General features: G+C 43.1%; 4 protein-coding genes across 10 annotated transcripts; 2 read left to right on the plus strand and 2 right to left on the minus strand.

The window, feature by feature from the left end:
* Window positions 1-251: 251 nt before the first annotated feature.
* Window positions 252-3,310, minus strand: nubp2 (nucleotide binding protein 2 (MinD homolog, E. coli)). Its single transcript, XM_003438457.5, has 7 exons — window positions 3,173-3,310; window positions 2,617-2,732; window positions 2,230-2,428; window positions 1,801-1,955; window positions 1,428-1,538; window positions 1,174-1,243; window positions 252-718 (listed from the first exon to the last, which is right to left on the minus strand). The coding sequence occupies exons 1-7, from the start codon at window positions 3,204-3,206 to the stop codon at window positions 579-581; spliced, it is 825 nt and encodes a 274-aa protein (XP_003438505.1). The 5' UTR covers window positions 3,207-3,310; the 3' UTR covers window positions 252-578.
* Window positions 3,311-4,032: 722 nt separating this feature from the next.
* Window positions 4,033-10,723, plus strand: spsb3b (splA/ryanodine receptor domain and SOCS box containing 3b). Of its 5 annotated transcripts, none has more exons than XM_019362716.2 (7): window positions 4,041-4,625; window positions 6,650-6,818; window positions 7,317-7,497; window positions 8,064-8,251; window positions 8,350-8,452; window positions 8,531-8,656; window positions 9,459-10,723. In XM_019362716.2, exons 1-7 carry the CDS (start codon window positions 4,585-4,587, stop codon window positions 9,965-9,967), a joined length of 1,317 nt encoding a protein of 438 aa, XP_019218261.1. In that variant the 5' UTR covers window positions 4,041-4,584; the 3' UTR covers window positions 9,968-10,723. The 5 variants fall into 5 exon arrangements, with proteins under 5 accessions (XP_019218264.1, XP_019218261.1, XP_019218263.1 ...); XM_019362718.2 differs by having other exon boundaries at window positions 4,054-4,625; window positions 6,661-6,818; XM_019362717.2 differs by having other exon boundaries at window positions 4,059-4,625; window positions 6,683-6,818.
* eme2 (essential meiotic structure-specific endonuclease subunit 2) lies at window positions 10,567-13,585 on the minus strand. 2 transcript variants are annotated; one of them, XM_005448271.4, is made up of 8 exons: window positions 12,990-13,585; window positions 12,259-12,380; window positions 12,032-12,133; window positions 11,814-11,938; window positions 11,631-11,694; window positions 11,342-11,457; window positions 11,069-11,258; window positions 10,567-10,992 (listed from the first exon to the last, which is right to left on the minus strand). In XM_005448271.4, the coding sequence occupies exons 1-8, from the start codon at window positions 13,408-13,410 to the stop codon at window positions 10,837-10,839; spliced, it is 1,296 nt and encodes a 431-aa protein (XP_005448328.1). In that variant the 5' UTR covers window positions 13,411-13,585; the 3' UTR covers window positions 10,567-10,836. The 2 variants fall into 2 exon arrangements, with proteins under 2 accessions (XP_005448328.1, XP_005448327.1); XM_005448270.3 differs by having other exon boundaries at window positions 12,032-12,136; window positions 12,990-13,584.
* A 585-nt stretch (window positions 13,586-14,170) lies between these two features.
* On the plus strand, window positions 14,171-25,131 carry mfsd1l (major facilitator superfamily domain containing 1-like). Of its 2 annotated transcripts, none has more exons than XM_025909629.1 (13): window positions 14,171-14,207; window positions 15,068-15,168; window positions 16,798-16,907; window positions 16,991-17,046; window positions 17,138-17,281; window positions 17,379-17,537; window positions 17,624-17,739; window positions 17,879-17,979; window positions 22,274-22,385; window positions 22,475-22,612; window positions 22,744-22,883; window positions 22,976-23,087; window positions 23,168-25,131. In XM_025909629.1, exons 1-13 carry the CDS (start codon window positions 14,186-14,188, stop codon window positions 23,303-23,305), a joined length of 1,449 nt encoding a protein of 482 aa, XP_025765414.1. In that variant the 5' UTR covers window positions 14,171-14,185; the 3' UTR covers window positions 23,306-25,131. The 2 variants fall into 2 exon arrangements, with proteins under 2 accessions (XP_025765414.1, XP_003438661.1); XM_003438613.5 differs by lacking the exons at window positions 14,171-14,207; window positions 15,068-15,168 and adding exons at window positions 15,926-16,109; window positions 16,584-16,684.
* The last annotated feature ends 317 nt before the right edge of the window (window positions 25,132-25,448 follow it).

Consider the following 25,448-nt stretch of genomic DNA (forward strand, 5'->3'; position numbering starts at 1 on the left):
ACAAGAATCCAGGGAGATTAGCATGCAAGATTCGACCTAGTTTCCTACATGGACTTGACCAATTTGATCTGGAGTCTGTTTTCTGAAAATGGCACTGCTGCTGACGCATTTTACCGAAGCACCAATCGACAAACCTGTATTATCACTGGTATTGAATTTATCCTGATGTGTCGACGTGAATGTTTTCACAATTGAATTAAAGAAGATTCCAACTTAGATTTGACTTGCGTCCAAACACACAGACTGTAGCGTTTTCAGTACTCCATATTTTACTGTCGTTTAAAGCCTCTCTTGGACAGCACAGCTTTGCATCGTATTACAAAACAACATACAAAAAAAAAAACATCAGCGAGTTGTTAACAGTAGTTATCTCTTCCTGCTTTCTTTGGCGCTCAGAGCCATCAATCTTCAAACCACAACAAGTGCAGCTTCAGCAGATATGCACAAAGTCTGCTGTGCAGCAGAGATAACAGATACTACCAGCATGATCAGTAAATGGTTACATAAGGCTGGAACTAAACAAGACAGGAAGTCAACACTTAATGTAGTTTTCACAGCACAAATATGCAAAATCTGTCTCAGTCAGTTTGTAGGCTGTTGAGCAAAGCCTGCGAAATACTGCTAATGGCGCTGAAGGTGGCGCTATCAGGAAATGACTCTGCGAAGTCTCTGCCCTCCTCTATACTGGCGCTGAGAAGAGGATCCAATGGCACAGAACCTGAAATGAGTGAGAAGAGATGACTGATCCTACATGAACCACATGAGGTTAACTCTTAATACACATCCCAGCATCCTATGTCAGTAGTGAAACTCAAATTAGTCATTGATGAAATGTGCTATAGTTGTGTGCTGGCTAAAGCTGTACAGCACTTTAATATAAAGCTGGTGACTCAGTGCCACTGGTAAGCTGATCTAACTGCATTATTGATTTCCACACAAAGTGGGTACGCAGTCAGGAGAAATTATTAAATGATCTATTCATTTGAGTGACACCTATTGATATGTATCATTCCTTTGAACAAAGCATCTGGGTCCACTGTTTAAGCAGCATGGAAGTGATGGAAAACCCCCAGAATCATGAATGGTGGGTCAGGAGTGAAACTTCCTGCTAGAGTACTGAGACACCTTGTGGCTGCACGATAGCATTACAAGTAATTCACTACTGTGACTCACCTAGAAACACAGACCCAGTCATTTTGGCCAACTCTTCACCACCGCCCTTTGAGAATACATTACTGCACTCCTAAAAAAAAAAAGAAGTAATGATTAAAATAAAGTCAGGTTATACTAAATGGGAAAAATGGAGATAAGACTAGAAGAGTGCTAAATGTATATCGTTTGGTGAGTAAATAACTGAGGAGATATTAAAATGAGCACAGTGTCTATTTCAGTAGAACAAATAAATTGCAGCATAAAGGCTCACTCACAGAGCAGTGTGGACAAACAAATCCACTCATGTTCTCTACGATGCCCAGGATCCGTACACCTGTCTTCTTGCAGAAGGTGATCTCTCTTCTCACATCGCCTGTAGATACTGCCTGTAAGAAAATGCATGACCAACTTTGAGTGTCATTCATAAAAGAGGGCTTTTATTAGCATGCATTAGCTGGTCCAGCAGTTGTGTAGGTAATAATGACCCCAATTAAAGGAATGTATGACTACATATTTTGGTCTTTGCTGAGAATACTACACAACAGAGGTGCAGTGATGGCCAGTGTCCTTATTTACCTTACTATGCAACGCATATTTTTTTTCTTGCCTCAGTGTGTTTAAAGTTGGGTCTCAAAGTCTGATATGTACCTGAGGGGTGGTGACCAAAATGGCTCCATCCACTCTGTGCTTCTTAAGGTTTTCCAGTACGGCCAAATGCTCATCTGATGTCCCGGGCGGCGTGTCCACCAGCAGCACATCCAGCTCTCCCCAAGCTACATCTGACACAAACTGGCCAATCAAAGCTGTGGGTAAAGCACATGCAGACATGGAGAGGATGAAGGGTAGAAGAAACTTGAGCTCAACAGCAAAGTTTTCAAATACTGGGCTGGTGACGCAAACAGTATATCATAATGTACAATTACTTAAATTTAGTATTGTAAATACACACAGGGTTGGAGCTTCTTGGGAAGCACAGGGTGCTCTTCAAGACCTCAGAGGATGTCTTGAAGAGAACCTTCACAGGTCTTGTACAGTTCAAGCCTTTCAGATTAGCCATTTAAGCAGTCTAGCAGATACCTGTTTTCTTGGGACCCCTCCACACCACAGCTTCATCTGGGTCCTCCAATAGAAAGCCAATGGACATAAGGGCCAAGCTCTTCTGGGCGTCAGTGTACACCGGCACCCAACCCGAGTCACACTGGTGGACGTCGGGCCGGCCCATACTCAGCATACGTGGAATGCTTGGCCCACAGAGGTCAACGTCGAGGATGCCAACCTTAAACCAGAGGTTCATGAATAAGTTGCTTCCCATTTGTATGAACACAATCGGCAAAACAAAATAGTAGCACTGATAGGTAGATAGATAGATTTCTTCATTTTTTTTAAATAATGAATCCAATTAAGCATTATAATGTGTTGTAATATAACAGCGTGGTGGCATATATTGACATGAACTAAGCTCACCTTCTTCCCAGCATGCTTCAGGGCCAGGGCCAGCTCTGTGGTGATGGTGCTCTTTCCCACTCCTCCTTTCCCTGACAGCACCAACACAACGTGTCGTACCTGAGCTAAGTTTCCATCTGATTTAAAAAGCAGAAAAAAACTAATAAATTAAACTTATATTAGTTTAAATTTAAACAAGCTGTGAGACGCTCTAACTAATCTGGAAACAGGTTTTAGATAATGCGGAGGTCACGAGCCTAGTTCACAAGTTCAGCATCAAGTTACTGTCGTTACAGTGCACAGTAACTATATAATTATACATGTTTATAAGAAACATTCACTTTTCTAAGGCGATGAAGGCCTTTATTGAGTATTGAACGATACGGTGGTTAAACCTTAGCAAACGACAGTCAAACATAATCTGAAACGTTCAGTTAGCTTCTGCTAATTAATTGGCTTGATTAACCGTCAACTACAGTCTCCTCGCATGACGATACACAAAATACACGAGAATTAAAAACCGCAGGTATCTGCGAATACTTCGTGAAAATTTTGTTCGCTAGTAACTTCGACTTACCATTAATTTCTTCCATATTGTTGATCTCAAACATGCACACAGAACAGGAGGGAACAACTTCCGATATCGTCACGCAGCACCTATCCAATCATACAATACATCCTGCATCCAAGTCCCGCCTTTCCTTAAACACAACCAATAGGTTTCTGAAGGGTAGTGCGCTGCATTCAAGAGCGAAGCAAACATTCAAGAACACAGCGTAAACTCGCCGTGTGACTGCGCGATAATGGTGATCATTATGAGTATTTTAATCTGGGTCGAAATGTAAAGTCCTACCACACCAAATTTATAGCAATTTAGGCGATATTTGGTGAAATTGTGGCAAGGCAGCTAAAGACCAATGTTGTTTACTCTGTCCACTGTCTATTTTACCTTTTTTCAATGACTTTTAAAAATTAATAATATTTTCTATCCACTATTCAAGTTAATGGACTGAACTATTTTATTTTATTTTATTTTATTTTATTTTATTTTATTATTTATTTATTTTACTAACAAATAGTAGTTAAAGCTGTCTCCTTTAGAACAGGATCTTTCTCATAGGCAGCAGGTGAAGGCATTGTAGGAAGAAGAGTACAACGTAACTATCCAATGTAGTTAAATTTTATTTTGTATTTATTTATTATTTATCCAGAGCTTTTTGGAGAAAAAAAAAAGCAGACAAAACTGCTTTTATTAACGTTGCTCTTGCGTAAAGAATGGGAACACACAAAAAATCACAGAAATGTAGAGCAACTTGTTGAGACGCTCACGGATTTAAAAGCAGATGAATGTGGTAGTTTGGGGTGTTATAAGCCTTTTTTACGATAGGAGTGCCAAGCCCATTTTAGAGAAATTTGGCAGTCACGCACAACACCCATTACCATGGTAACTTTAACAGCTGCTTTTAGCTGGTGAGTCATTTAAAATCGATCAGCCTCATTGGTGGATTTGATTTTCCTCTTTAGCTTTCGCTCTTTTTCTTAAATGTATAGTATTTAAGATGTGTTTTCACAATTCGTCTTTCCATTTCAAACACAAAACTTCGCCTGAAATAGACGTGCACACAGTTTCAGCCCTTTTTTCTTTTGTTGTAGTCATACAGTGTGGGAAATACAAACACAGACCACGACACCTCATCACCGTCTGCCTTTTTATTTGGTTTTTATTATCAGCAACTCACAGAACAGAATTTGTTCAGTAGCAACAATCCCACCGCATGAATATACCGTATATATAATTAATATATAGTTATTTTGCCTTATAAATACTGCAACTAGGTGACTACATAAACCAGCATGAACTCCTCCTCCACACGTCTTATCCAATAAGCTGTAAAGAGGGCGTGGAGAAGTAATGTTTACTTCTGTCTTGTGAGAAGTGGGACAGATGCACACTGCACCCGTGACACACTCGGATATAGAGACAAACCAATGAGCCACTGCAATACAGTGAGCAGGAAGACTACTGCAAGGTAAGCGCAGAATTCCTGCTGGGAATGACACAGTCCTGTTGCACTGCCTGTGATATATGTGTTAAGATAAAGGATCTGATCATATTTAATTGAACGATCCACAGCAAGCGTTATGGAGTAGACAGCATTCCTTCATGAGGAAATGGATCAGATTCAGATAAATATGTACATTTTCAGTAGTTTTAAACGTGCCTTCATTATTGCTGTGGCAGTCCATTGGCAACATACCTGCCCTCACATAGACTGACCAAGGAGCTTCTCTAACTCGGTGCTCCGGATGATGATGATGATGCATTTAGAGTAATGTAGGGTAAGGCCCAATTAAAATGAGACTAGCTCCAGACTAACTAATCTAAATTAATGGCACTCATCTCCTGCACCTGTTTGCAAAGCGGTAACCAGCTGTTCCCTGCAGGCATTAACCAAGAGAGTTAACAGCTCAAGATGTGTAGTTTTGAGCAAATAAAGGCTCTGGTTATGGTTTGGGCCTTAACTGTATGTTATTACTGGGTATAATAAGTCTGCTACTCATATTTTTCTGTAAACAAGGGGACATTTCAGAGAGGCAAACACTGCCATTGAGGCATTTGATTGTGCATTTGGTAAACAGTTTGAATGAGATTAGATTGGATGTTTTAAAAAGCACACACAGTCTGGTGATGTTCTGGTTACTACATTTGTAATTACAGGGTTTTAACGAGTAAAGCTAACTAAGAATGAAAACAGTGTTGTTGACAGCTTCATTTGTAATTGACTGCAGTCAGCTATCATTGTAGTCTCAATAGTGTACGTGCATTTTATAGCTGTCTACTGGCTGCCACTCCCTGTGCCTGGTTCTGCCAGAGTTTTCTTCCTGTTTTCCTTCCCACTGTTGCCAAGTTCTTGCTCAAAGGTGGTCATCTGCTTGTTGGAATCTTTACATTACAGTTTGACGCGACTACTGTTGTGATTTGGCAGCATAAAAATAAAACTGAATTGATTTATTGCTCTGTTAACAGCCATAATCACATGACACAGAGGAGATAGGTTTCTTATTTTAGCTGTAATTTCTGTTACTTATTACAATCAGTGGATCAGGTGACCCTGGGAGTCCTGTGAAGCATGGGGGGTCAGCTTTAAAAAGTCGAAGGCGTGCTTGAAAACACATCCTGTTGCTAACTGTGGCATATGGGACAGATGGAAATAGGGAAGCTGGCACACAAAGATTATTCGAGGTGACTAGAAAGGCTTCCTCACAGTAAATCGTGCAGCTTGTCTCTAACTGTAATATAATATGTGGAAGTGAAAAATAAGATCAGCAAATAAACAGCTGAACTGACAGTGAGTAGTTTGGATTGACCTACTTTCAGTTGCCCTGCAGGTTTGTTAGAAACTGGTGAAATATGATAGCAGTGAGAGGTGGTTCAGACATGCTTTTTGGGCCTGGGCCTTATTTTGCAGTTAAATTCAGAGAAGTCAGTATGCTGCTTATTCCTAGACGGAAAAAGTACATATCTTACTTATAGTATGTTGAGATGAAATTATTTGAAGTGCCTCAATTATATGCTTTATATTAACTAAAGTGTCATATAATTATATAGTGTAGTATTAAGTGGACATGGCCCTGAAAAATAAAGGCATTAAACTATTTGTCCTTGGGGAGTGGAATGCTGTAGACTCTCACCCTGGGAAAAAGTAGATAACAGGGGACCATCTTCGACCATCTTCTAGTGGAAAGTTACTGAAACACTGTTGTTTAGACTAGAATGAGAGAGCTGGTAATAAAACTGTTAGGGGCGCACCACCATTTTCAGATCCGCTGTCATGCAGGATGCATCTCCCTTCTGGAAGTATTGTGTAAGAGAATAAAAGTGTGAATGGTCCACTGAGCAGTGTGTTGTCTTCCATCGGATGCCTATGAGGAATCAAAAGAACTCGGTGAAGTGTTGATATTTAACAAGTACAAATACAGTGCTAAGCAGGAGTTCAGCAGTGACCGCACTTGACATAAATAAGAAATATGTGGCCTCCTGTACTCATGCCAGCTGGTCATCAGGTGCTGGGTTGGCTTTCCACAGAACTGCAATGCTGAGAAGAGGCAGAAATCGACGCGCTCGGCATTTGGCCTGGAATCAAACCTGGCAAGAGACAGATGCCATGGCTGTGATCCAGTCATCAGACAGAGAGGAGCAGGAGGGTCAAACAGTCGCACAGGTGAGACTTTCCTCTTTGTGTTTATTGGAATATAATTGAAACTGAGCTAAATGGAAAAATGATTTCACTGGAAATCAAGAACCATATCCCTGTTATATGAAACAGAATACAGTAGTTCTGTTTAGAGTAAGTACAGCTAGTTTTTCCAGTTGGACTGTTCCCTTTCTGGAATGGCAGTGTGTGAAATGTGGTAATGACATGACTGTACGCCCAGTACTTTTGGAAGGCTTCTAAGTTTACTTGCTTGTACACATGACCTCACATCACCGGCGATACACAGTGTTTAAAAACAAAGCACACAAGTTCCCATCTGGCTATTTAGATTGCAGAGCCCCCCTTTTTTTTCCCATTCAGCCTCGGCAACCTGTGTTGCTCTTTGGTAGCAATTTGTTGCGCTCCTGATCGAGCTCTACCGCTGGAGCTCACTGCCAGCGTCCCTGGACTAGGGCCACGTCCGTGGACTTACAGGATCCTGTTTGTAATGTTTGCGTCAACCAGATCAGCTACTTGGAGCCTGAGGTGGATTACCGGGCCGGTTTCCAGACTGTCTCCGAGGTGGTGGCATTGCCAAGCACAGTACCAGTGAAACAGGAGTATTTCTTCCACTGTGACCCAGAGGAAGAGCTCAGCCCTGGTCTCGGCGTCATCAGTGACTGCCTCTATGAGGAGGACGATCAGGGTGAGCAGAAGCTAATAAGAGACAGCATAAAGATGCATGTAAATAAAATTTTAAGTTAGGCATGTTGGAGAGTCTTTATATGCTTACGGCTGTCTGTCGGGTAATATTAACACTATATTCATTCATATTACAACTTCTTTGGCTTGTAATTGCTGTGATTTGTGCCACAACAAGCTGCTGAATTCTTTACCCGATGAACATCGAGTCTCTTTCGCTATCAGTGTCATGTTTAAGGTTCAGGACGGTCAGACATCAACATCCTATTTATTTCCTTTGCAAACTCATGAACAGGATAAGAAGGCTGAGAGTCACGTACACACCGATAGATCAAACACGCTCATGATAAGCAGCTGTAACATTTACCCATTAAGATGCTAACATCTGCAAATTTGCTGAGCACAGCATACAGCTGTGCCATGAGGTTTAAAGCTAGTTGATCACAGATCCCTCAAAACTAAATGATGAACAGCCTTCAGGTGATAAAAGATGAAAAGCCAAGAAAAGTCGGTGTGCTTCGTTCTCGGAAGAACATCTGGCATAACTGCTCGTGCATGCCATGTGTCCAGGTTTTGACTGGGTGTGGGATGATCACTGTAAGTCCTCTGGAGCCTTTCTGAGCTGTGACAACAGGAAGGTGAGCTTTCATTCAGACTACAGCTGCGGCACCGCTGCAATCCGTGGCAACAAGGAGCTCGCAGACGGCCAACACTACTGGGAAATCAAGATGACCTCCCCTGTCTACGGGACAGATATGGTGCGTAAGAGAAGCTAAAAGAATACTAAAGTTGTAACAAAGTAACCTGAAAATGAACATTTTTTAAATTTTTGTTTTGTTTTGCTTTTCTGGTGTAGATGGTGGGAGTTGGGACTTCAGAGGTGAACCTGGAGAAGTTCAAGTACAACTTTGGCAGCCTGCTGGGCCATGATGAAGACAGCTGGGGGCTCTCCTACACCGGTGAGTTATCACATATAATGACTTTGATTGATAAGAAAACAGTAAATAAAACAAAAATGTTTCTCTGTGTGTTCAAAGGTCTGTTCCAGCACAAAGGGGACAAAATAAAATTCTCTTCTCGGTTCGGTCAAGGCTCAATCATTGGAGTGCACCTGGATACGTGGCACGGCACCCTCACCTTCTACAAGAACCGGCACTGCATAGGTTTGTGTTTTCCTGCTTTTTAAGGATAAGGATAAGCTTTATTTGTCGGTTGCAGTTGCCTGCAGCTGAAATGACAGACCTAGTCGACCATACATACAATGCATACAGTATACAAACACTGGGGAGACAGGTCAGGCTAGGCAGCAAAAAAAAAGGGATAGACAGTGAGATGTGTAACACGTAGGGGCAATTCAGGAGAAAAAAAGGGGTTCTGCCCGTGACGACTTCCAACAAGGGAGTCATCATGAGGAGAAAACAAAAAACTCGATAGCACATAAAGAAGCACAGATATCATCACACTGTAACACCATGAAACACAGACAAGCAACATGAGTGGGGAGGGTGGGTACACCAATGTACACAGTGGTCACGGTCGCTGCGATTACTGATGCCAGCTGAGCCGCTGTCTCCATCGGGTGGGAGGTAAGCATGGGACGAGGCGTTGGATCGGGGAAGGGAGTGTGGTGAGTGCATATCAGTATCAGTGTGCATGTGTGCGTGTCGGGGTGTGTGTCCTTTCGCCTGTTAGGCCAACATCAACAGTCTGCAGCCTACGCAGGTGGCCTTGAGGAATAGAGCAGAGAGTCAGGTTGTTCTCGTTATCATATTTCTTGGAAGAATGTTGTTGTTCTCCTTGGCGTCAACCGTCAAGCAGCTGGTGCCGTCAGGGGGTGGGGGTATAGCCGCATTAGAGATGTAGGTAACTGGTTTAGGGCGAACGGACTGCATCCATTTTTCAGTTAGTTACGTTTGTCTGCGTATTCTAATAAATCCTAATGGGCTCTGCCTCTCCTGCCAACAGGTGTGGCTGCAACAAGGTTACACAACAAGAAGTTGTACCCCATGGTGTGCTCCACAGCAGCCAAGAGCAGCATGAAGGTGATGCGGGCCTGCTATACACCCACCTCCTTGCAGTACCTTTGCTGTGCAAGGCTGCGCCAAATGTTGCCGTGCTGCCCAGACCTGTTTAATGCCCTGGATCTGCCCCCCGGCCTGCGTGTCCTCCTCCACATACAGCTGGGCTGGGTCTTCAGTCTCAGCAGCAGTCCCGAACCCTCAGAGGAGCAGGAGGATTTCGGCAAGACGAGCCTACCTTCGAGCCCCTCCCCCAACCCGAGCCCGAGCCCGGTATCCAGTGCCTGTGCCTCCCCCAGCCCCTGCACCAGTCCGATTCCCAACACGGACCCTTACCCGTCACCTCAAACTCATTCCAGCGCTTGCAGCTGTCCCCCAACTCCTCCCAGCAGTGACTACGAGAGCTGCTGCTCCGAGCCGGAAGATTATCAGTGCAAAAGGTGCCGTTGGACTTGACCACGTGGTCCAGCGGAGGAGATGTTTGACAAAAAAGAACGAAAGAAAGAAAGAAAATTGGCACACAGCTTTTCTACCGTTGCCACAAATTTCTCCTTTTGTTGATCACAGAGAGATATTTTAGCCAACATTTGAGTGGATCGTTGCTTATTTGTTTGCGATGTAACAAGTATTTGTCTTCCACATAATGTTGAAATGAACAAGAACAAAGAAGTGTGTGTGTGTGCGAGTGAGAGATGAGGCCTGCTGCCATTTAAAGAGCTTAGACTCAGAGAGAGAAGAGGCAAACAAAAGGTAAACTTCTAGAAAGCCGTAGACTCTGGAAGGAACAGAGGTGCTTTTTGATACTGTGAAATCGACTTTTTGTAAACGTGTTTTGTAATCGCCATTTTGCTTAAATGTCAACGGTAGCTCTGCGCTGCACTCCGCAGTTTTTTTTTGTTTCATTTTCTATTTCCAGTTTTTGCTACTTTTCGTTATGGATTTTCTTACTCAGGTTCATTCTTTAAAATAAAACCAAAAAACAAGAAAGTGCCTGCTTCAGCTTATTTATTCTAGACAGATTCATACATATACATACAACTTATACAGCTTATATATCTCCTATTTATACACAAAAAGCTGTGCTGAAAAACAGTCATCACATTATTCCCTGTACTCCAGATTATATTCTGGTAATCTATACATTTGATCTGCAGGAGTTAAAATGAGAAGAAAAAGTGCTTTTCCTGGAAAGTAAATCTCAAATCCAAGGCATATTTTTAACTTGTAAACATCGACATTAACATATTAGCAGCCAAGTGGAGACAGAGCATAATCAGAAACCAGATTCATCCTCACTGATGTCTCCCGGTCGTCTTGCTCTCAGATTAGTCCAGGACCAGCTGGGGGTTGTGGGCTGTGAGGCAGCGATAGACTCTGGCTGATATCTCCGGTCCCACGCGTCTCTCTTTGCCGCCGCTTTTCGCCGAGAGGCCGGCGAGCAGCCCTTTTCTATCCTCCTCTGACCGCAAGCTGTTGTAAGCCTAAAATGAACAGAACATTTTACAGAAGAAGAGCTTTTCCTCACGCAAACCCTATCAGACCACAGCGTCTCCTCACCTGCAGCAGCAGCTGGGGAGATGGATAGGACGCGGTCACAGCAGAGGCCACAGCAGGGCTGACTCTGTTCAGCTGCTGGATCTGCCTGCTCCAGACCTGAATCAGACCGGAGCCATCCTTCTCTACCCGGACCCCACTGGCCCATGAGCCATCCACGCAAAAGGGCAGTTCTGCTCCCTCTGTCAGGACTCTGCAAGAGCACAAAGTGGAGGTTTCATTAATTCACAGTCAGCCGCTATACTGTCTATGTCAGGGCACAGAACTGTGGCATACTTGAAAGGGCGTTTGGACAAAGCTTTGGTGACAGCACAAACATGATCAGTGACCTCCTGCCAGCTATCCAGGAAGACCACAGAGATATTTTTGTAGAGCTGTAGATACACGAGAACCTGGAGATGAAAGTGTTTCGAAAAAAAAGAGTGAGAGAGAGAAAGCTATTTGTTATCCATCAAGCTTTTTTGAAGATGTATATGAGTTGTGTGTATATGTGAAAAAATCAGGAAGAAAGACTCACAAATCCAAGAAAGAAAGAAAGAAAGAAAGAAAGAAAGAGTAAACTGACCTCCTCAATGTCCAGATGATCCATCCCCAATTTGTATTGCAGTGGCACAGCGTGGGTGTTTGACCTGTTGGTAAACGATAAATCAGGTCATACAATTTCCGCACTTTACTTAGAATCAGAAAGTGGAGAAGTGAAGGAGCCACTGGGTGGCAGAAGAAGCTGAGGATTCCCAGATAAGCTTACCTGTAATCTGGCTCAGAGTCTGTTACTAACAGAGTGACCACCTTCTTGGCATCACGGTTGAGAAACTCCAAAAGCGGACTCCAGAAAGACCCCACCCCCGTCTCCACCCCTTCGCTGTGGATAATCTGTGGAGTGGCAGAGTGCAGTGTGAGTGCGAGGAGCCAGAGCTCCTTCATACAGTCAATCACACCATTACAACAGCTCGGAGGACTGCTTACTCTTTTCACAGAGATCACTACATCCATGAAATCAGCCAGATTCAGGACCAGAAGCACCTGCTCCTCCTCCTCCTCCACCACTGCGACCATGGCACCTTCTCCCTGCTAAAGCCAAAACAGTAATCCCTCACAGGAATCAACAAAAATGCAGCAAATTGATGAATCCAGATTTAAAGAGAGCATTTAAAAGCAGATCGCTCTGTATGTCAGAGGTGTGAGCTGCCTACATGAGGTAAATCTCGGGTCCAGGCGATGCTGCTAACGAGCTGATCGCTCTCGATGCTGAACTTCCAGTCAAGGGAAACCAGAGTGTCCAGCAGGACGTCCGAGCCATCCTGCTGCAGAAGAGCTGAAGAAAGACACAAAACGACGTAGCGATTAGTGCGTGTTTGTGCATTATACAGTCCACTGCCATCCCCCCAGAAGTCATAGTCAAGGAAAATAACATTTTTAAGGTGGTGCCTTTTAGGCTGGAAACAACAGCCACTACTTAAAAAGTACTTAGGTAGTGGTTCTTAAAGACTGAGACAGGCCCTTGCAAGGAGCGTTGAGTCACTGCTGGGGAACGTGGACCAGGATGGAAATGTGAGACTACAGTTTGACTTTGCTGCAGTTTTTTCCCCTTAAATTCAAACTGGACATCTTGTTATTGGTAATGAATGTGGAGTTGGGGTGTGAATGCTTTTGAGCTTATGCAGGGTGTTGAAGAAGTAAAGATACTGTGGAAAACAGTATTGTATGGGAAGAAACTAGAAACACAGAAAATACTCTTTAAGAGTCAGGGATGGGATCCGGCACACTAAACATACATGACACAAATAAAGTCAACAGAAAAGAGATCATACCCGTGTCATTTTACATCTATACATATTTATTTATTTTTTAAAGTTGGCCCCAAATTGTAGTTGGAATGTTAATTTCCGGCGACACCTGAAGGCATCCCTGTGTCCGCGTGTACCTGGGTGTATGCAGACAGTGATGCATTTGAGGCAGTTTTCTGGCCGGAGACTCTTGAGGGTCTGGGCCGCCTCTCTCCTCCTCTGCTGCTCCTGTCTCCTCTCCTCCTTCTCCTGGGCTCTGGCCGCTCTCTGGCTCTCTCTCGCCTCCTTCCTCTCCTTCACTTTCAGTCTGTCCTCTTCTATTTCCTCCTTACTACGACGTTTCCTCGCAGGACTCGGTTTACCGGACTCACCTGCTGGTGGAGGGGCCAGAGCAGCAGACCCTCCCCTATTTGCTGCTGAACTGTGTGAACCCTGCTCCTGCTTTTCTGTGCTGGCTGTCTGCCTGCTGTCATCGCAGCTCAAACCGGGTTTTGTTTCAGCGTCGCTGTCCTCAGATTCAGAGATTTCCCACGTTTTAGCTCTCCGTACCACAGACATCTCACATGTTCAAGACGCAGTCGAAGTCCTTATTTGTAAAACCGTGAAAAAAGATTTGGGAAAACTCTGAGTGGTACTGCATTGTTTGTATAACCCCACGCTGGTGTGCGATGAGGGACAAAACACTCAAAACGCGCAATGCATACGTTCTTACTTTATTTAAAGAGGAGCCTTTACACACACACACACACACACATGCACACACAGCTATATATACAGAAGGTAAAGAGAGAGACAGCAAGTGATAAACTTACACCTGTTGTTTCTATTGGATTAAAATCCCAGGGCAGTCAGGTGACCTAGTGAGCAAATAAGAGGAGTGGTGTGGTGTACTGCAAATTTGGGTATTGATCCGATAACAAGTAAATACTGATACAAATAGTGATAGTTTCAGCTTACATTACAAAGACAACTTAAAAAGTGACATTTTTTTCTTTAGTTTTTAAATAGCTTTTAAAATGTTCCTTTCTTTAAAGCACGTTGGGTCAACTTCAGTTTTTAAATGTACTTCCTAAAAGTAATAGCCGTGAATGGTCACCCAACATCAAACTATAATCAGTCCAATGTGCAGTATAGAGCCCTGATTATAATGTATATAGTGTTGTATTTGTCCAGGACAGCTGTAGGTTACTTAGCAACAAACACTCCGTCCACGTGGTTTTAAGATACGAGTTTCCCGACGTCAGCCGCAGAAGAAGCGCAGCAGCCGCTCACTCTGTGCACGTAACAACGGCGAAGAATATGATTTTTGACGCTTTGTTTTACAGATAACACGATGGCGCAGCCGGCGGAAAAAGGTACGTCTCACTGCAAAGTTATTTATTAAACACAGCAAGTCAGCATATAGTTAACTGAGCTGAACCAGGCCTCTGCTTGTAACCCTGCACACACTTCCCAAAAATCTCAGCATTTTATGCTTCCAGTAGGATTACAGAATTACATACTTTTTTCTCCTTAAAAACCAACCAACCAAAAAAAACAAAAACTAAAATGTGCCGGTGTTGTGCCAAAAACTGATTGTCTGCCAAAAACTGATTTCCAATGTTTTTGTGTATTTTTTTTATGTGTAATATCTTTACGTATGTTGGTAAATAGACTTCGGTGAACAGGGTTTACAAAGGGGTTATATATAGAATTAAAAAATTATCTGTTTTTCAAGTATCTTTACAACTCTGTGTTATTGTACTTACATTATAACCAATCCGGTCCTTTATCCCCACTTAAAATATTTTTACTGAACTATTGTAATATTTGCTGCCATTTCTGCTGTCCTCTTGGCCAACTTACTCTTACAAAAGACATTTTTAATGTTAATGAGATTTTTTTTAACTGCATAAATAAAGGTTATATAAAAGTCACTGGCAAAAACTGATTGCGGCTTCTACCTTGTTACACGAATGTTGTTTGTGGCTCCAGGTGACTTTATGTCATCCATGAGGGATGCATTTCACATATGTTTCACATATTATAGCCCAACAAGTTACTTATAGCAGTTTAAATACGAGCGATCAGTTTTTGGCAAATACCGGAAATCAGTTTTTGGCAGACAATCCGGGTCGCACAATAGCGCGATAAGTATTTGTTATTGATCTGAGTGTGTTGCATTTTTAAATCACCTGATGTTGCCGTTGCTTTATTGTGTGTCACTGTCTTGCAGCATACTATCGCTTTGTGGTGCTCTTCTTTAACTGTCTGCTGACCTTTGGGTCCTACTTTTGCTTCGACATTCCCAGTGTGTTACAGGATCAGTTCCAAGGGGTGAGCAAGCGACTGTGTCTGCTCCCAAATCAACAAGAATCAAACCAGTTTTAATTTTGATTCTCTTCCAGGTTCATTATTGTCTTTAAAATTATATAAAAGGCTTTAAAAAAGAATCTAAAATTGGACTGAAATTATGTGTAAGCCAGTGCAACTGACATTTTTCATAGTGCATGTTTGAGGTTTTCTTTTTAATTTCTTTTCCTCTTTTCTTTTCATTACTATACAAAGCACCTTGAGGTGAGTGTTGTTGTGATTTTGCACAATATAGATAAAATGAATTTTTTTTTTTTTTTAAACCTATTTATTTAACACTACGTACTGAACGAGTATACTACGATCCGCTAATATCGATTCGATACCAATACCAGCATTGGTGTCGATATTATGGATATTTGCCCACCTCTATTATTGAGTATAATGTGATGGTCAACAGTATCAAAAGAAGAGGTCAGGCCCAAGATCAGCAAAGCAGAACATTGTCCTGAAACACCCAACAGCAAACTGTCATCAGCCTGATGAGCAGCACAGAAACCTGATTGTAAATTGTAAAAAAACAAACAACAACAAAAAAAACCCCCCAAACCCCCAAATGAAATAGATTTAATTTGCTTTTTTTTAAAAAATTAATATACTAATTTTGCTGAAAATGTTCCGCCTATTTTTGGATGTAAACGTTTACTTGTCAATAAAGCTTCCAAAAAGAAAAAAAAGCGGGGTACTTCCGGTCTCCGCTGCTTCGTAAACGTGCCGTACGTCATTACGTGTTCATATTTACGGCAGCAGCTCCATCCATGTGGTTTTAAGATCTGCGGTTTCCCGACGTCAGCTGCAGAAGAAGCGTAGCAGCCGCTAACCCTGTTCTTGTAAACAACAGCGAAGAATGTGATTTTTGACGCTTTGTTTTACAGCTAACACGATGGCGCAGCCAGCGGAGAAAGGTACGTGTCACTACAAAGTTATTTATTAAAAACACAGCAAGTCAGCATATTTTACTGAGCTGACCAAGACCTCTGCTTGTAACCCTGCAGACACTTCCCTAAAAAAAAGCCTCTTGGTGACCAACTCAGCATTTTATACTTTCAGTGTCACAAAAAGAGCTCGTGACTGTAGGAGAAGTTGCCTGAACACGAAACTCTCACTCAGTCTGTCAGTTCGCTCTTTGCGCAATTAGGACACATAATTCTCCACTCTGTTTTTCTTATTTCATGAACTTACTGTACAGAATAAGAAGAATTGCATATATTTTTCCTCCTTTAAAAACAACAAACAGTACCGGGTCGCACAGTAGCACTTTGCTAAAAGTCAAAAACATCCCCATACATAATAAAGTATTTGTTAAATTGATCTGAGGGTGTTGCATCTTTAAATCACCTGATGTTGCCGTTGCTTTATTGTGTGTCACTGTCTTCCAGCATACTATCGCTTTGTGGTGCTCTTCTTTAACTGTCTGCTGACCTTTGGGTCCTACTTTTGCTTCGACATTCCCAGTGTGTTACAGGATCAGTTCCAAGGGGTGAGCAAGAGGCAGCGCTGCTTACAGACAGCATCAATATTGCACGAGTTGATCATCAGTCAGCAGGATAGGACTGATGGTGTTTTTAATGTTTGACTGTTGTATTTTGACAGAACCTGACGTGTCCCAATGCGACAGTGATCAATGGGACAGTGGACTGTGTGGAGGGACTGGGGATGACCCCTCAGCAGTACAATCTTCTCTATGCCATCTATGCTTGGACGTAAGTACATTAATGCATTGATTTCACTGTGAAAATGCAGAAAAGTGGCTTATCAGTAAAGAGCTTCTCTCTGTTATCAACAGGAATGCAGTAGTGGTGATCCTGGCTGGATTCCTCATTGACAAATTAGGAAATCGCTGTAAGTCTGCATATGTTTTTTCCTACATCTACTTTAATCTACTGACATTAAAATGATGATACAACCATTTCTTTTTTGCTCCTCTTTGCAGTCGGTGTGTTTCTCTTCTCTTTTCTCTGTGTTTTGGGCTCATCGCTGTTTGCTCTCGGCTCCCACTTCAAGGGATCTCCCTACTTGCTGCCGCTAATGCTTACAGGCCGTCTGCTGTTTGGATCAGGCAATGGATCTCTGACTAGTAAGTTCCCCTCATGGATATGAACATATATTCTATGCAGTGTCGTCTTTGAGGAACATTTCTTAACCGCTCAGTTACCTTTCTCCTTGTTCATTAGTTGTTCAGAATCGCATCACGGCCTTCTGGTTCAAAGGGAAGGAGTTGGCTTTGGCTTTCGGCCTGACCCTGGCCTTCTCGCGGCTGGGCTCGGTGTTGAACTTCTTCCTCACGCAGAAGTTTGAAGAAAAATATGGCATGCAGTGGACACTCTGGGGTGGTAGGCGACGAGTGTGAAGAAATCTCAAGGTTTATGGTGTGGTGGGTTGCCATGTGACCTGGGTTTCTCATGTTATTGTTTCTCAGGAGCACTGTTGTGTGTGCTGGGCTTCACTTCTGCTGTCGTTGTCAGCACCTTGGACAAGATTGGAATGAGACAGCTGGGTCTCGATGGAGCCATCCAAGAAGAGTCTCGCAAAGTGGTACAATCAATATCCTATAATAATAACAACATGCATCAGTAACACTAATGATTTAAATCTTATTTTTTTAAGTATTATGGACACACTGGTGATCTGTGTGGGGGAGCATTATTTATTTTTGTTTGTTTTTTATGTGTAGAGGATTCAGGATGTGAAGCTCCTGTCAGTAAGATACTGGCTGCTGGTTCTCACCATCATGTTCTTCTACAACGGCATCTTCCCCTTCATTGCTGATGCAAGGTAGAGTTCTCGACATAAAGTGTGTGCATACTGATGAAATACAGTGATGTGAAAAAATGTTTGCCTCCTGCCCGATTTCCTGTTTTTGTTTTGTTCGTTTGTTTGTTTTTTCAACCATTTGCGATAACTGGCAATGAGTCTTTTACAGCGCTGTGGAGGAATTTTGTCAGGCTCATCTTTGCAGAAATGTTGTAATTCAGCCACACTGGATGGTTTTCGAGCATGAACCGCATTTTTAAGGTCATGCCACAGCATCTCAATCAGATTCAGGTCAGGACTTTGACTAGGCCACTCCAAAGTTTTTATTAGATAAGATGAATTAACTGTGGTGTAGCAAATCTTTGGAAATCTGAGTTTAGTTTCTCTAGCCACACGCAGGTCTGATTACTGCCAGACGTTTTTGTAAAAGTAACACAGCATTTTAGAAAAGGAACATCATCTTCTTCTTTCTAGCGTTTATCCCGCATGGCAGGGTCCGCTTTGCGACAAATCCATCTCTATTTGGCACGATCAAGGGCATCTTCTGGGGTGGCATTGACGATCTTCATGTCTTCCTTTATTGTATCCATCCACCGATTCTTCGGACTGCCATGGGGTCGCTGGCCACCGGGCTCAAGCCTCTTTGCCATTTTTGCCACTGAGCTGTCGTCTGAGCGTAATATGTGTCCGTACCACCGTAGCCGTGCCTCGCGCATTTTCTCCGTGATTGGTGCGATGCCGAGCCGCTTTCTGACATCTTCATTCATGACTTGGTCCCAACGCGTGAGGCCTAGACACCACCTGAGCATTCGCATTTCCACCGTGTGCAGGGCCTGTTCGTGCTTGGCGGTGGCTGGCCAGCACTCCGATCCATACAGGGCAACTGGGTGGACTACAGTCTTGTAAATCTTTGCCTTGAGATGGTTCGACGGTCGCATAGCACACCTGTCACTTGACGCCACTTCATCCATGCGTATAAACAGAAGAGGCGAGAGTGCTGAGCCTTGGTGTACACCTATGTTGATGGCGCAGGGCGGCGAGACCCCCACGGGGCACATGACGACGCTGGTGACGTTTGTGTACAGTAGTTTGACCCAGTCGACATAAGCTTCTGGGACTCCATGAGAACGTAGGGCATGCCAAATAAGATCGTGCGGTACACTGTCAAACGCCTTCTCCAGGTCAAGGAAGGCCATGTGGACTGTCGATTTCTTCTCCCGGTGTTTCTCCACAAGTAGCCACGCAGCATGAATGGCGTCAATACGTAGTGACAGACCCCTTGACGAAACCGCACTGGTTTGCCGTGATGGTGGCGATTTGCCTTAGGCGGGCGTCCAGGATCCGCTCAAAGATCTTCATAGCATGTCACAGGAGGCGTATTGGGCAGTCGGCCACGTCGCTTTTGGCTTTCCAGATTGGGACTGTGATGCTGGTGCTCCAGGCCGTTGGGGGTTTGCCTTCCTGGATGATAGCGCTGAATAGTGTGTTGAGGGCACCCCGCGAACCAAGGAGCTTCCAGGCTTTGGCAGGGGTATCGTCTGGGCCAGGTGCTTTCCCATTCTTCATTTTCTTTATGGCGTCTTTCACCTCTGCTAGCATGATCGGTGGTACTGGGCCATGGACGGGTGCGGCGCTGAGGATTGGGGTGTGTGGAAATTCTTCGTTGCTGATCTGGGAGACGTGCTCGCTCCAGCAATTGAGGATGGCGGGCGGGTCGCGCAGGACTTGCTGATTCGAATCTTTGCCGTGTTTCACCTGACCGATGTCATGTGTTGAGCGATGCCGGCTGTTGGCCAGACGATAAATCTTGTTCGCTCCTCCAGGGGTGTCAAGGTCGTGGTACAGCTGGTCGTAATGCGCCACCTTTGCCACTGCCACTGCTTTCTTCGCTTTCGCCTTTAGGTTCTTGTACCGTTTGTAGTCCTTGTCGTGTCCGGACTGGTGCCACGTCTTCAGCGCGGACTTCTTCTCTTTCACGGCAATTTGGACTTCTGTGTTGCACCACCATATTTGCTTGTCAATAAAGCGCTTTCCCAGCTTGGTCTACCCAGGACGCTGGTTGCTGCTTCTCGGATTTGGTCGGCTATATTGTTCCAGGGGGCCTCCACTAGCTGGTTTGGGTCAATGTCAAGAGCAGTTGCACCCAGTGCCACCACGAGGTCCCGCTTGCGTTCGGGCACACGCCACCACTTGATCTTCTCGTTGGTGGTGGTTCTCGCCTAGGGATGGGTATTGATAAGATTTTAACGATTCCGATTCCATTTTCGATTCTGTTTAACGATTCGATTCTTTATCGATTCTCTTATCGATTCTTGTTTTTAAAAAGGAGAACACTAAGGTCGATTAGCTTAGAACTGTTTTATATCTTCTCTTTCAACAAGATAGAAATTTAGGAGTAACATGGCCTTACAAACCCAACAGTGAGATCTTAAGAGATCCACAGCCTACAGCTCTTCAATGGGGTGTCACAGGGTCCCCGGGGAAAATTGTAAACGTAAAATAATAAAATAAATATTCTTCTGTAGCAATAACAAAGTATAACATAAATTATTCTGTAGCAATTACACAAGAATATCCAGTAATGTCCCTGCCTACAATTAAACACATTCACTTACCATCTGCTGTGGCAAATGGCTGCAAGGTTTTGACCACAAACTAGTCACTGCTCGGTGACATTCGGGCCTGAAAAGAGACGCTACCGGTAGACTGCAGCGACAACTGCCAGCGAGCGCCAGCCAGAGTCTGTCTGTCTGTCTGTCTCATCATGGTCACCTAAATGCACAGTAATGGCAGGTTTTGTAATAAAGCAGATCGCGCTAACATAATATGCACTGTTAGTTGATTATTTACCTGCCGCATTAACGGGAGAGGACGTGCAAACGTTACCGCTGCTGCTGCTGGGTTGAGATTCACGAGTCCGGAGCGGAATTAAAAACACGACATTCATTTAAGTTCATCGTGTGTTTTGTGAGCAAATGCTTTTGCATATTCGTAGTGTTTCCTCCCTTAATGAAATATCTACTTTGCAAGTATTGCAAGTTGCCCTGTTGTCATCCGTTCTCGTAAAGTATAAACAAACTTTTAAGCGTTTGAGCCGCTTAGGCGCCGTGTTTCCTGCCAGGTACGCTCTGACGCTCCACAACGTGGTGACGTCATTCAGGGCGACTGGAATCGATAAGGGAATCGTTTGCTAAAATGGCAAACGATTCCAAGGAATTGAAACACTGGGAACCGGTTCTCAACAAGAACCGGTTTTCGATACCCATCCCTATTCTCGCCTGTCGCTGGTGGTCAACGTCGAGCCTGAGGCCTGAGGTCTATGACGCGAAGCCGATGTTGGGGGTCTATGTTCATGGATGGGATGATCTTCGTGTCAGTCATCAAATTTAGGTGTCGCCTCCGGATAAGCCAATAATTGATCTGGGTGTCTCTACCTCTACTGGAGTACGTGCCTAGGTGCGCCAGTCTCTTCTTGAAGATGGTGTTGGTTATAGCGAGATCGTATGCCTCAGCACAGTTGAGGGCACGCTCTCCATCCTTGTTTCGGCTTCCAAATCCTTGGCTACCGTGGAACATCATACCAACAGTAAAATATGGTGGTGGTAGTGTGATGGTCTGGGGCTGTTTGTTGCCTCTGAACCTGGAAGACATGCTGTGGTAAATGAAACCATGAATTCTGCTGTCTATCAAAACATCCTGACGGAGAAAGTCAGGCCATCTGTTCGTGACGTCAAGCTGAAGGACACTTTGGTTCTACAGCAGGACAATGATCCAAAAAAATGGCTGAATGTCTGAAAAAAAGCAAAAACAAAAACCAAAACGAGGCCTTTGGAGTGGCCTAGTCAAAGTCCTGACCTGAATTTGATTGAGATGCTGTGGCACGACCTTAAAAAGGTGGTTCGTGCTCGAAAACCCTCCGAAGTGGCTGAATTACAACATTTCTGCAAAGATGAATGGGCCAAAATTCCTCCACAGAGCAGTGAAGACTCATTGCCAGTTATCGCAAACGCTTGAGTGAAGTTGTTACTGCTAAGGGTGGCCCAGCCACTTATTAGATTTATGGGATATCACTTTTTCACACAGGGCCATGTAGGTTTGGAATGTAATGTAATATTTACATTTGTTTGATCTGAAACATTTAAATGTGACAAAGATACAAAAAAACAGCAAATTAGGAGGAAACACCTTTTCACACCAATTTCAGAGCAATCAGTGAATTATAAATCTGCATTCCTTTGAATACACCAGCACCAACATGATCCTAGTGTAACAAACATTCACATCTGCCTTTCTTTTTTTTTTTTTCATATCCCAGCAAGTTCATCCAGGATAAGTACAGCTACTACAGCCAGAAGGAGGCGGCTTACATTGCAGGAGCAGTCTATGACAGCTCACTGGTCCTCTCAGCCAGCGTGGGCATTCTCATTGTATGTATCTTTAGTATAAACCCGAATCTTATTCATGTATTGAGCTGAGTTGGTTTATCTTGACACACTCTCCCTGCCATGTGTTTCAGGATTATGTGGGTCTGCGGGGAGTCTTCGCAGTGGCATGCGCCGTCCTCACGCTGCCCGTGTTTGGACTCCTGGCTTTCACCTTTGTCCCTCCTCTGGTTTCAACCATATGGCTGGGAGTCACCTACTCCTTTGCTGCTGTGAGTGCAGATTTTTTTAATTCATTTTTTATAAATAAAATCTTAGACGTCAGTGTTAAAATGGTAAATTATTACTATGAATTAATGTATTTTTCCAGTATGTTAAACTTGTTGCTGCCTCTGTATTCCAGGCCAGCATGTGGCCGTCTATTCCACTCGTCGTACCTCAGGCGACTCTGGGAACTGCCATGGGCCTGGCCACCTCCGTACAGATGATTGGGATCGGGATCTCCAATCTCGTTGTTGGACAGATACTAGGCACCAAGTCCAGGTGGGGAGTACCTGACATTAGAATCTCATTGCCGTGCACTAATGGTCCATCCAGTCTTGTTTAGCTCTGCGGTTGCTCCATTTGTGTTGCAGTGAAACTAAGATCCCGCTGTGGCGTTGGCAGAGGATGATGATCTTCATGTTGGCCAACACCATCAGCTGCATTGTGACCTCAGTGCTGCTTAACATTGTTGATCACAGACAGGTCAGACATCTGTAGAAGTTATCTCATGAGTTTATACTCTATACACAAACTCAGCACTAAGTTAATTTTTTTCCCTACAGGGTGGGACCCTGAACAAGACAACCAAGAAGTCAGGGCAGGCACCGAGAGACCCAGACCGAGAGCCACTCACCCAGGCAGAGGATGAGCCAAATGAGGAAGATGGTGATGCTGTTGGATCTCGTTCTATCAACTCTTGAGCTTTTCATTTACAGTTTTTAAGAAATGCAGTCAACTCAGAAGGAATTCGAGGCCATTTATTCTGGGTCAGATTGTCTTAAAGACCATTCCTTTTCCTTTTTGATGCCACTCATTAAGTTTTCAGCAGCTCTGACAAGTATCCCTATATACAACCATCATGCTTCACTGTAGGGATTACAGTAAAGTTTTCAGCAGGTTATGAGTCATGTCTGGTGTTGGCTAGATTATCTTTTCCTTTCCTTTGAGAGAGTTTGCCGTTTGGAAGCTCCATGAATCTGTTATGCCTTTTAGTTAGAGTAACTTCCATGTGGCTGCACAGCCGTGAAGGTGATTAGTAAGGTGCTGTTGAGATGGATATCAGGGGCTTCTCTCATCTCACAGATAACCGAACTACCGTTAAAGTGAGTCTCAGGTCCTTGGTCACCTCTTTGACCGAGATCCTTCTTGCAAGAAAAGCATGTGAGGAGTCCTGCCAAATCAGGTCGTTTATTTCACTGTTTTTTAAGTCAAATCGTTCCTGAATACTTCAGAAGTCGTTTTATAACCGTAGATTTAAAAAAAAAAAAAAAAAAATTTAAATCATGTTTAATTCCTTCAGGTGGCCACAGGTGGATTTACATCAGGTTCTAGAAACATTTCCAGGATTATTAAAGAAAAAGGGATGTATCTGATGATGGGGACACAAAAGCAAACAGTCTGAATACTTACTTAGTTACAGATTTCCATTTATTTGAGTTTTAACTTTGTAATTCTTTTATTTTTTTTAACACAAACACTCAAACCCTTTTTTATCAGTCTTGTTGTGACTATAATGACTCCACTGCTATAAATAATTGTGTGGACATTCCTGTAGTTACTAAATAATTGTATTTGTAACAACAGTGAGATTCTTGCAATTCTGCTGCTTTCCAAACTTTTATCATTTCAGTTTAGACTTTTATCTGTGCAACTTGATACTTAATTTGTTTTCCCTCACAGTGACCACAAACACAGCACATGACAGACACAATCGGCACCTAGCTGCTACACACGGTGGTGCCTATAACTGCTAGAAAGAGAGTTGTTTCTCTCAGACGTTTGGTTTCATGAAAACAGATTTAGAAAAGAGTGATCAGGACTTGCGTTTATTGGAATAAGCAACATAAATAGTGATCATGTAAACAATCAGTGTTTTAAAAAAGGAAAAAGTAGTGTTCACAAAATGTTTTTCTTCACGCAAACACGTTAACGATGTTCTTGCAAAGTTGCGATTTCAACACGTCAACTTGACCTGCAGGCGGAGTGTTCGGTTGAAGTCTCTCTTTTATGAGTGCATGTTAAACACACAACAGCCATTAGGTGGCGCTCCTCACACATGTACAGTTTGTATCAAGATCATAGGATTGTGAGTGAGTCCACTTTTCTCTTTGCATGATTTTCACCTCAGTTACTTGGATGTTGTTAATCCCCAAATATGTAGTGGGCACTTTATTTTATTTTTTTATAAGTGATTGTGGGCATTTTCGGGGTGGTAGGCAGAATAACAGTACTTCATATCACATCCATCAAACTGTCAACACCTGTAAGAATGTGGCCTTGGTTAAAATAGCTGCAGATAAATAGCAGCACACCCTCTTCAGTGAATACCACAGAGTCTTTAAGGCGTTCACCGATTTTCCCCATGCCCCCTAATTCTGGATATGCTACTACTTTTATATTGGTAGTGACATTGATGTATTTAGTTCCTTTTTCCATTTGTATTGGCCCACTGCTACTCAGTCTTGTACAAGTTTTTCCATTTCTAAAAGACAAACATCAACGCTACTAAATAAAATCTAAATGCAAATAATTGTGCAAAATGCCTTTTGATTCTTGAGTTACAACTCAGTTTTAAGGAGTATGACAGGAGTAAGATGTGAAGTTGGTGAATCTGACATAATAGAAGATGTTTATTTTCATGGTGAGGTTTTTTTAAAATATAGATGGATAGATATAGATATTAGTTTAGAAGTTTAGACCTGATCAGATGGGTTAACTATTATAAGACATGTTACATGGGATATTTTTATTTTGTTTAGTAAAATATATCTGTGCAGATGCAGATGTAACAAGGTTAAATAAATTATAATAACAATAAAGAAACTTTAATAAGCTGCATTTAGG

This window comes from Oreochromis niloticus, linkage group LG8, assembly GCF_001858045.2.
Source record: "Oreochromis niloticus isolate F11D_XX linkage group LG8, O_niloticus_UMD_NMBU, whole genome shotgun sequence".
Lineage (NCBI taxonomy): Eukaryota > Metazoa > Chordata > Actinopteri > Cichliformes > Cichlidae > Oreochromis > Oreochromis niloticus.

Excerpts from the sequence above, each read along its gene's own strand:
- eme2 (XM_005448270.3), bottom strand. The coding sequence starts at position 13,410 with ATGTCTGTGGTACGGAGAGCTAAAACGTGGGAAATCTCTGAATCTGAG. Across the intron at positions 12,137-12,258 it reads GGACCCGAGATTTACCTCAT|CAGGGAGAAGGTGCCATGGT; the intron begins GTAGGCAGCTCA and ends TTTTGGCTTTAG. Across the intron at positions 11,259-11,341 it reads TTGTCCAAACGCCCTTTCAA|AGTCCTGACAGAGGGAGCAG; the intron begins GTATGCCACAGT and ends GTGCTCTTGCAG.
- spsb3b (XM_019362716.2), top strand. The coding sequence starts at position 4,585 with ATGAGCCACTGCAATACAGTGAGCAGGAAGACTACTGCAAG. Across the intron at positions 4,626-6,649 it reads AGCAGGAAGACTACTGCAAG|CTGGTCATCAGGTGCTGGGT; the intron begins GTAAGCGCAGAA and ends TACTCATGCCAG. Across the intron at positions 7,498-8,063 it reads CTATGAGGAGGACGATCAGG|GTTTTGACTGGGTGTGGGAT; the intron begins GTGAGCAGAAGC and ends CCATGTGTCCAG.
- nubp2 (XM_003438457.5), bottom strand. The coding sequence starts at position 3,206 with ATGTTTGAGATCAACAATATGGAAGAAATTAATG. Across the intron at positions 2,429-2,616 it reads TGAAGCATGCTGGGAAGAAG|GTTGGCATCCTCGACGTTGA; the intron begins GTGAGCTTAGTT and ends CTCTGGTTTAAG. Across the intron at positions 719-1,173 it reads GACTGGGTCTGTGTTTCTAG|GTTCTGTGCCATTGGATCCT; the intron begins GTGAGTCACAGT and ends CACTCATTTCAG.
- mfsd1l (XM_025909629.1), top strand. The coding sequence starts at position 14,186 with ATGGCGCAGCCGGCGGAAAAAG. Across the intron at positions 16,908-16,990 it reads TATGCCATCTATGCTTGGAC|GAATGCAGTAGTGGTGATCC; the intron begins GTAAGTACATTA and ends TGTTATCAACAG. Across the intron at positions 22,386-22,474 it reads CCAGCGTGGGCATTCTCATT|GATTATGTGGGTCTGCGGGG; the intron begins GTATGTATCTTT and ends CATGTGTTTCAG.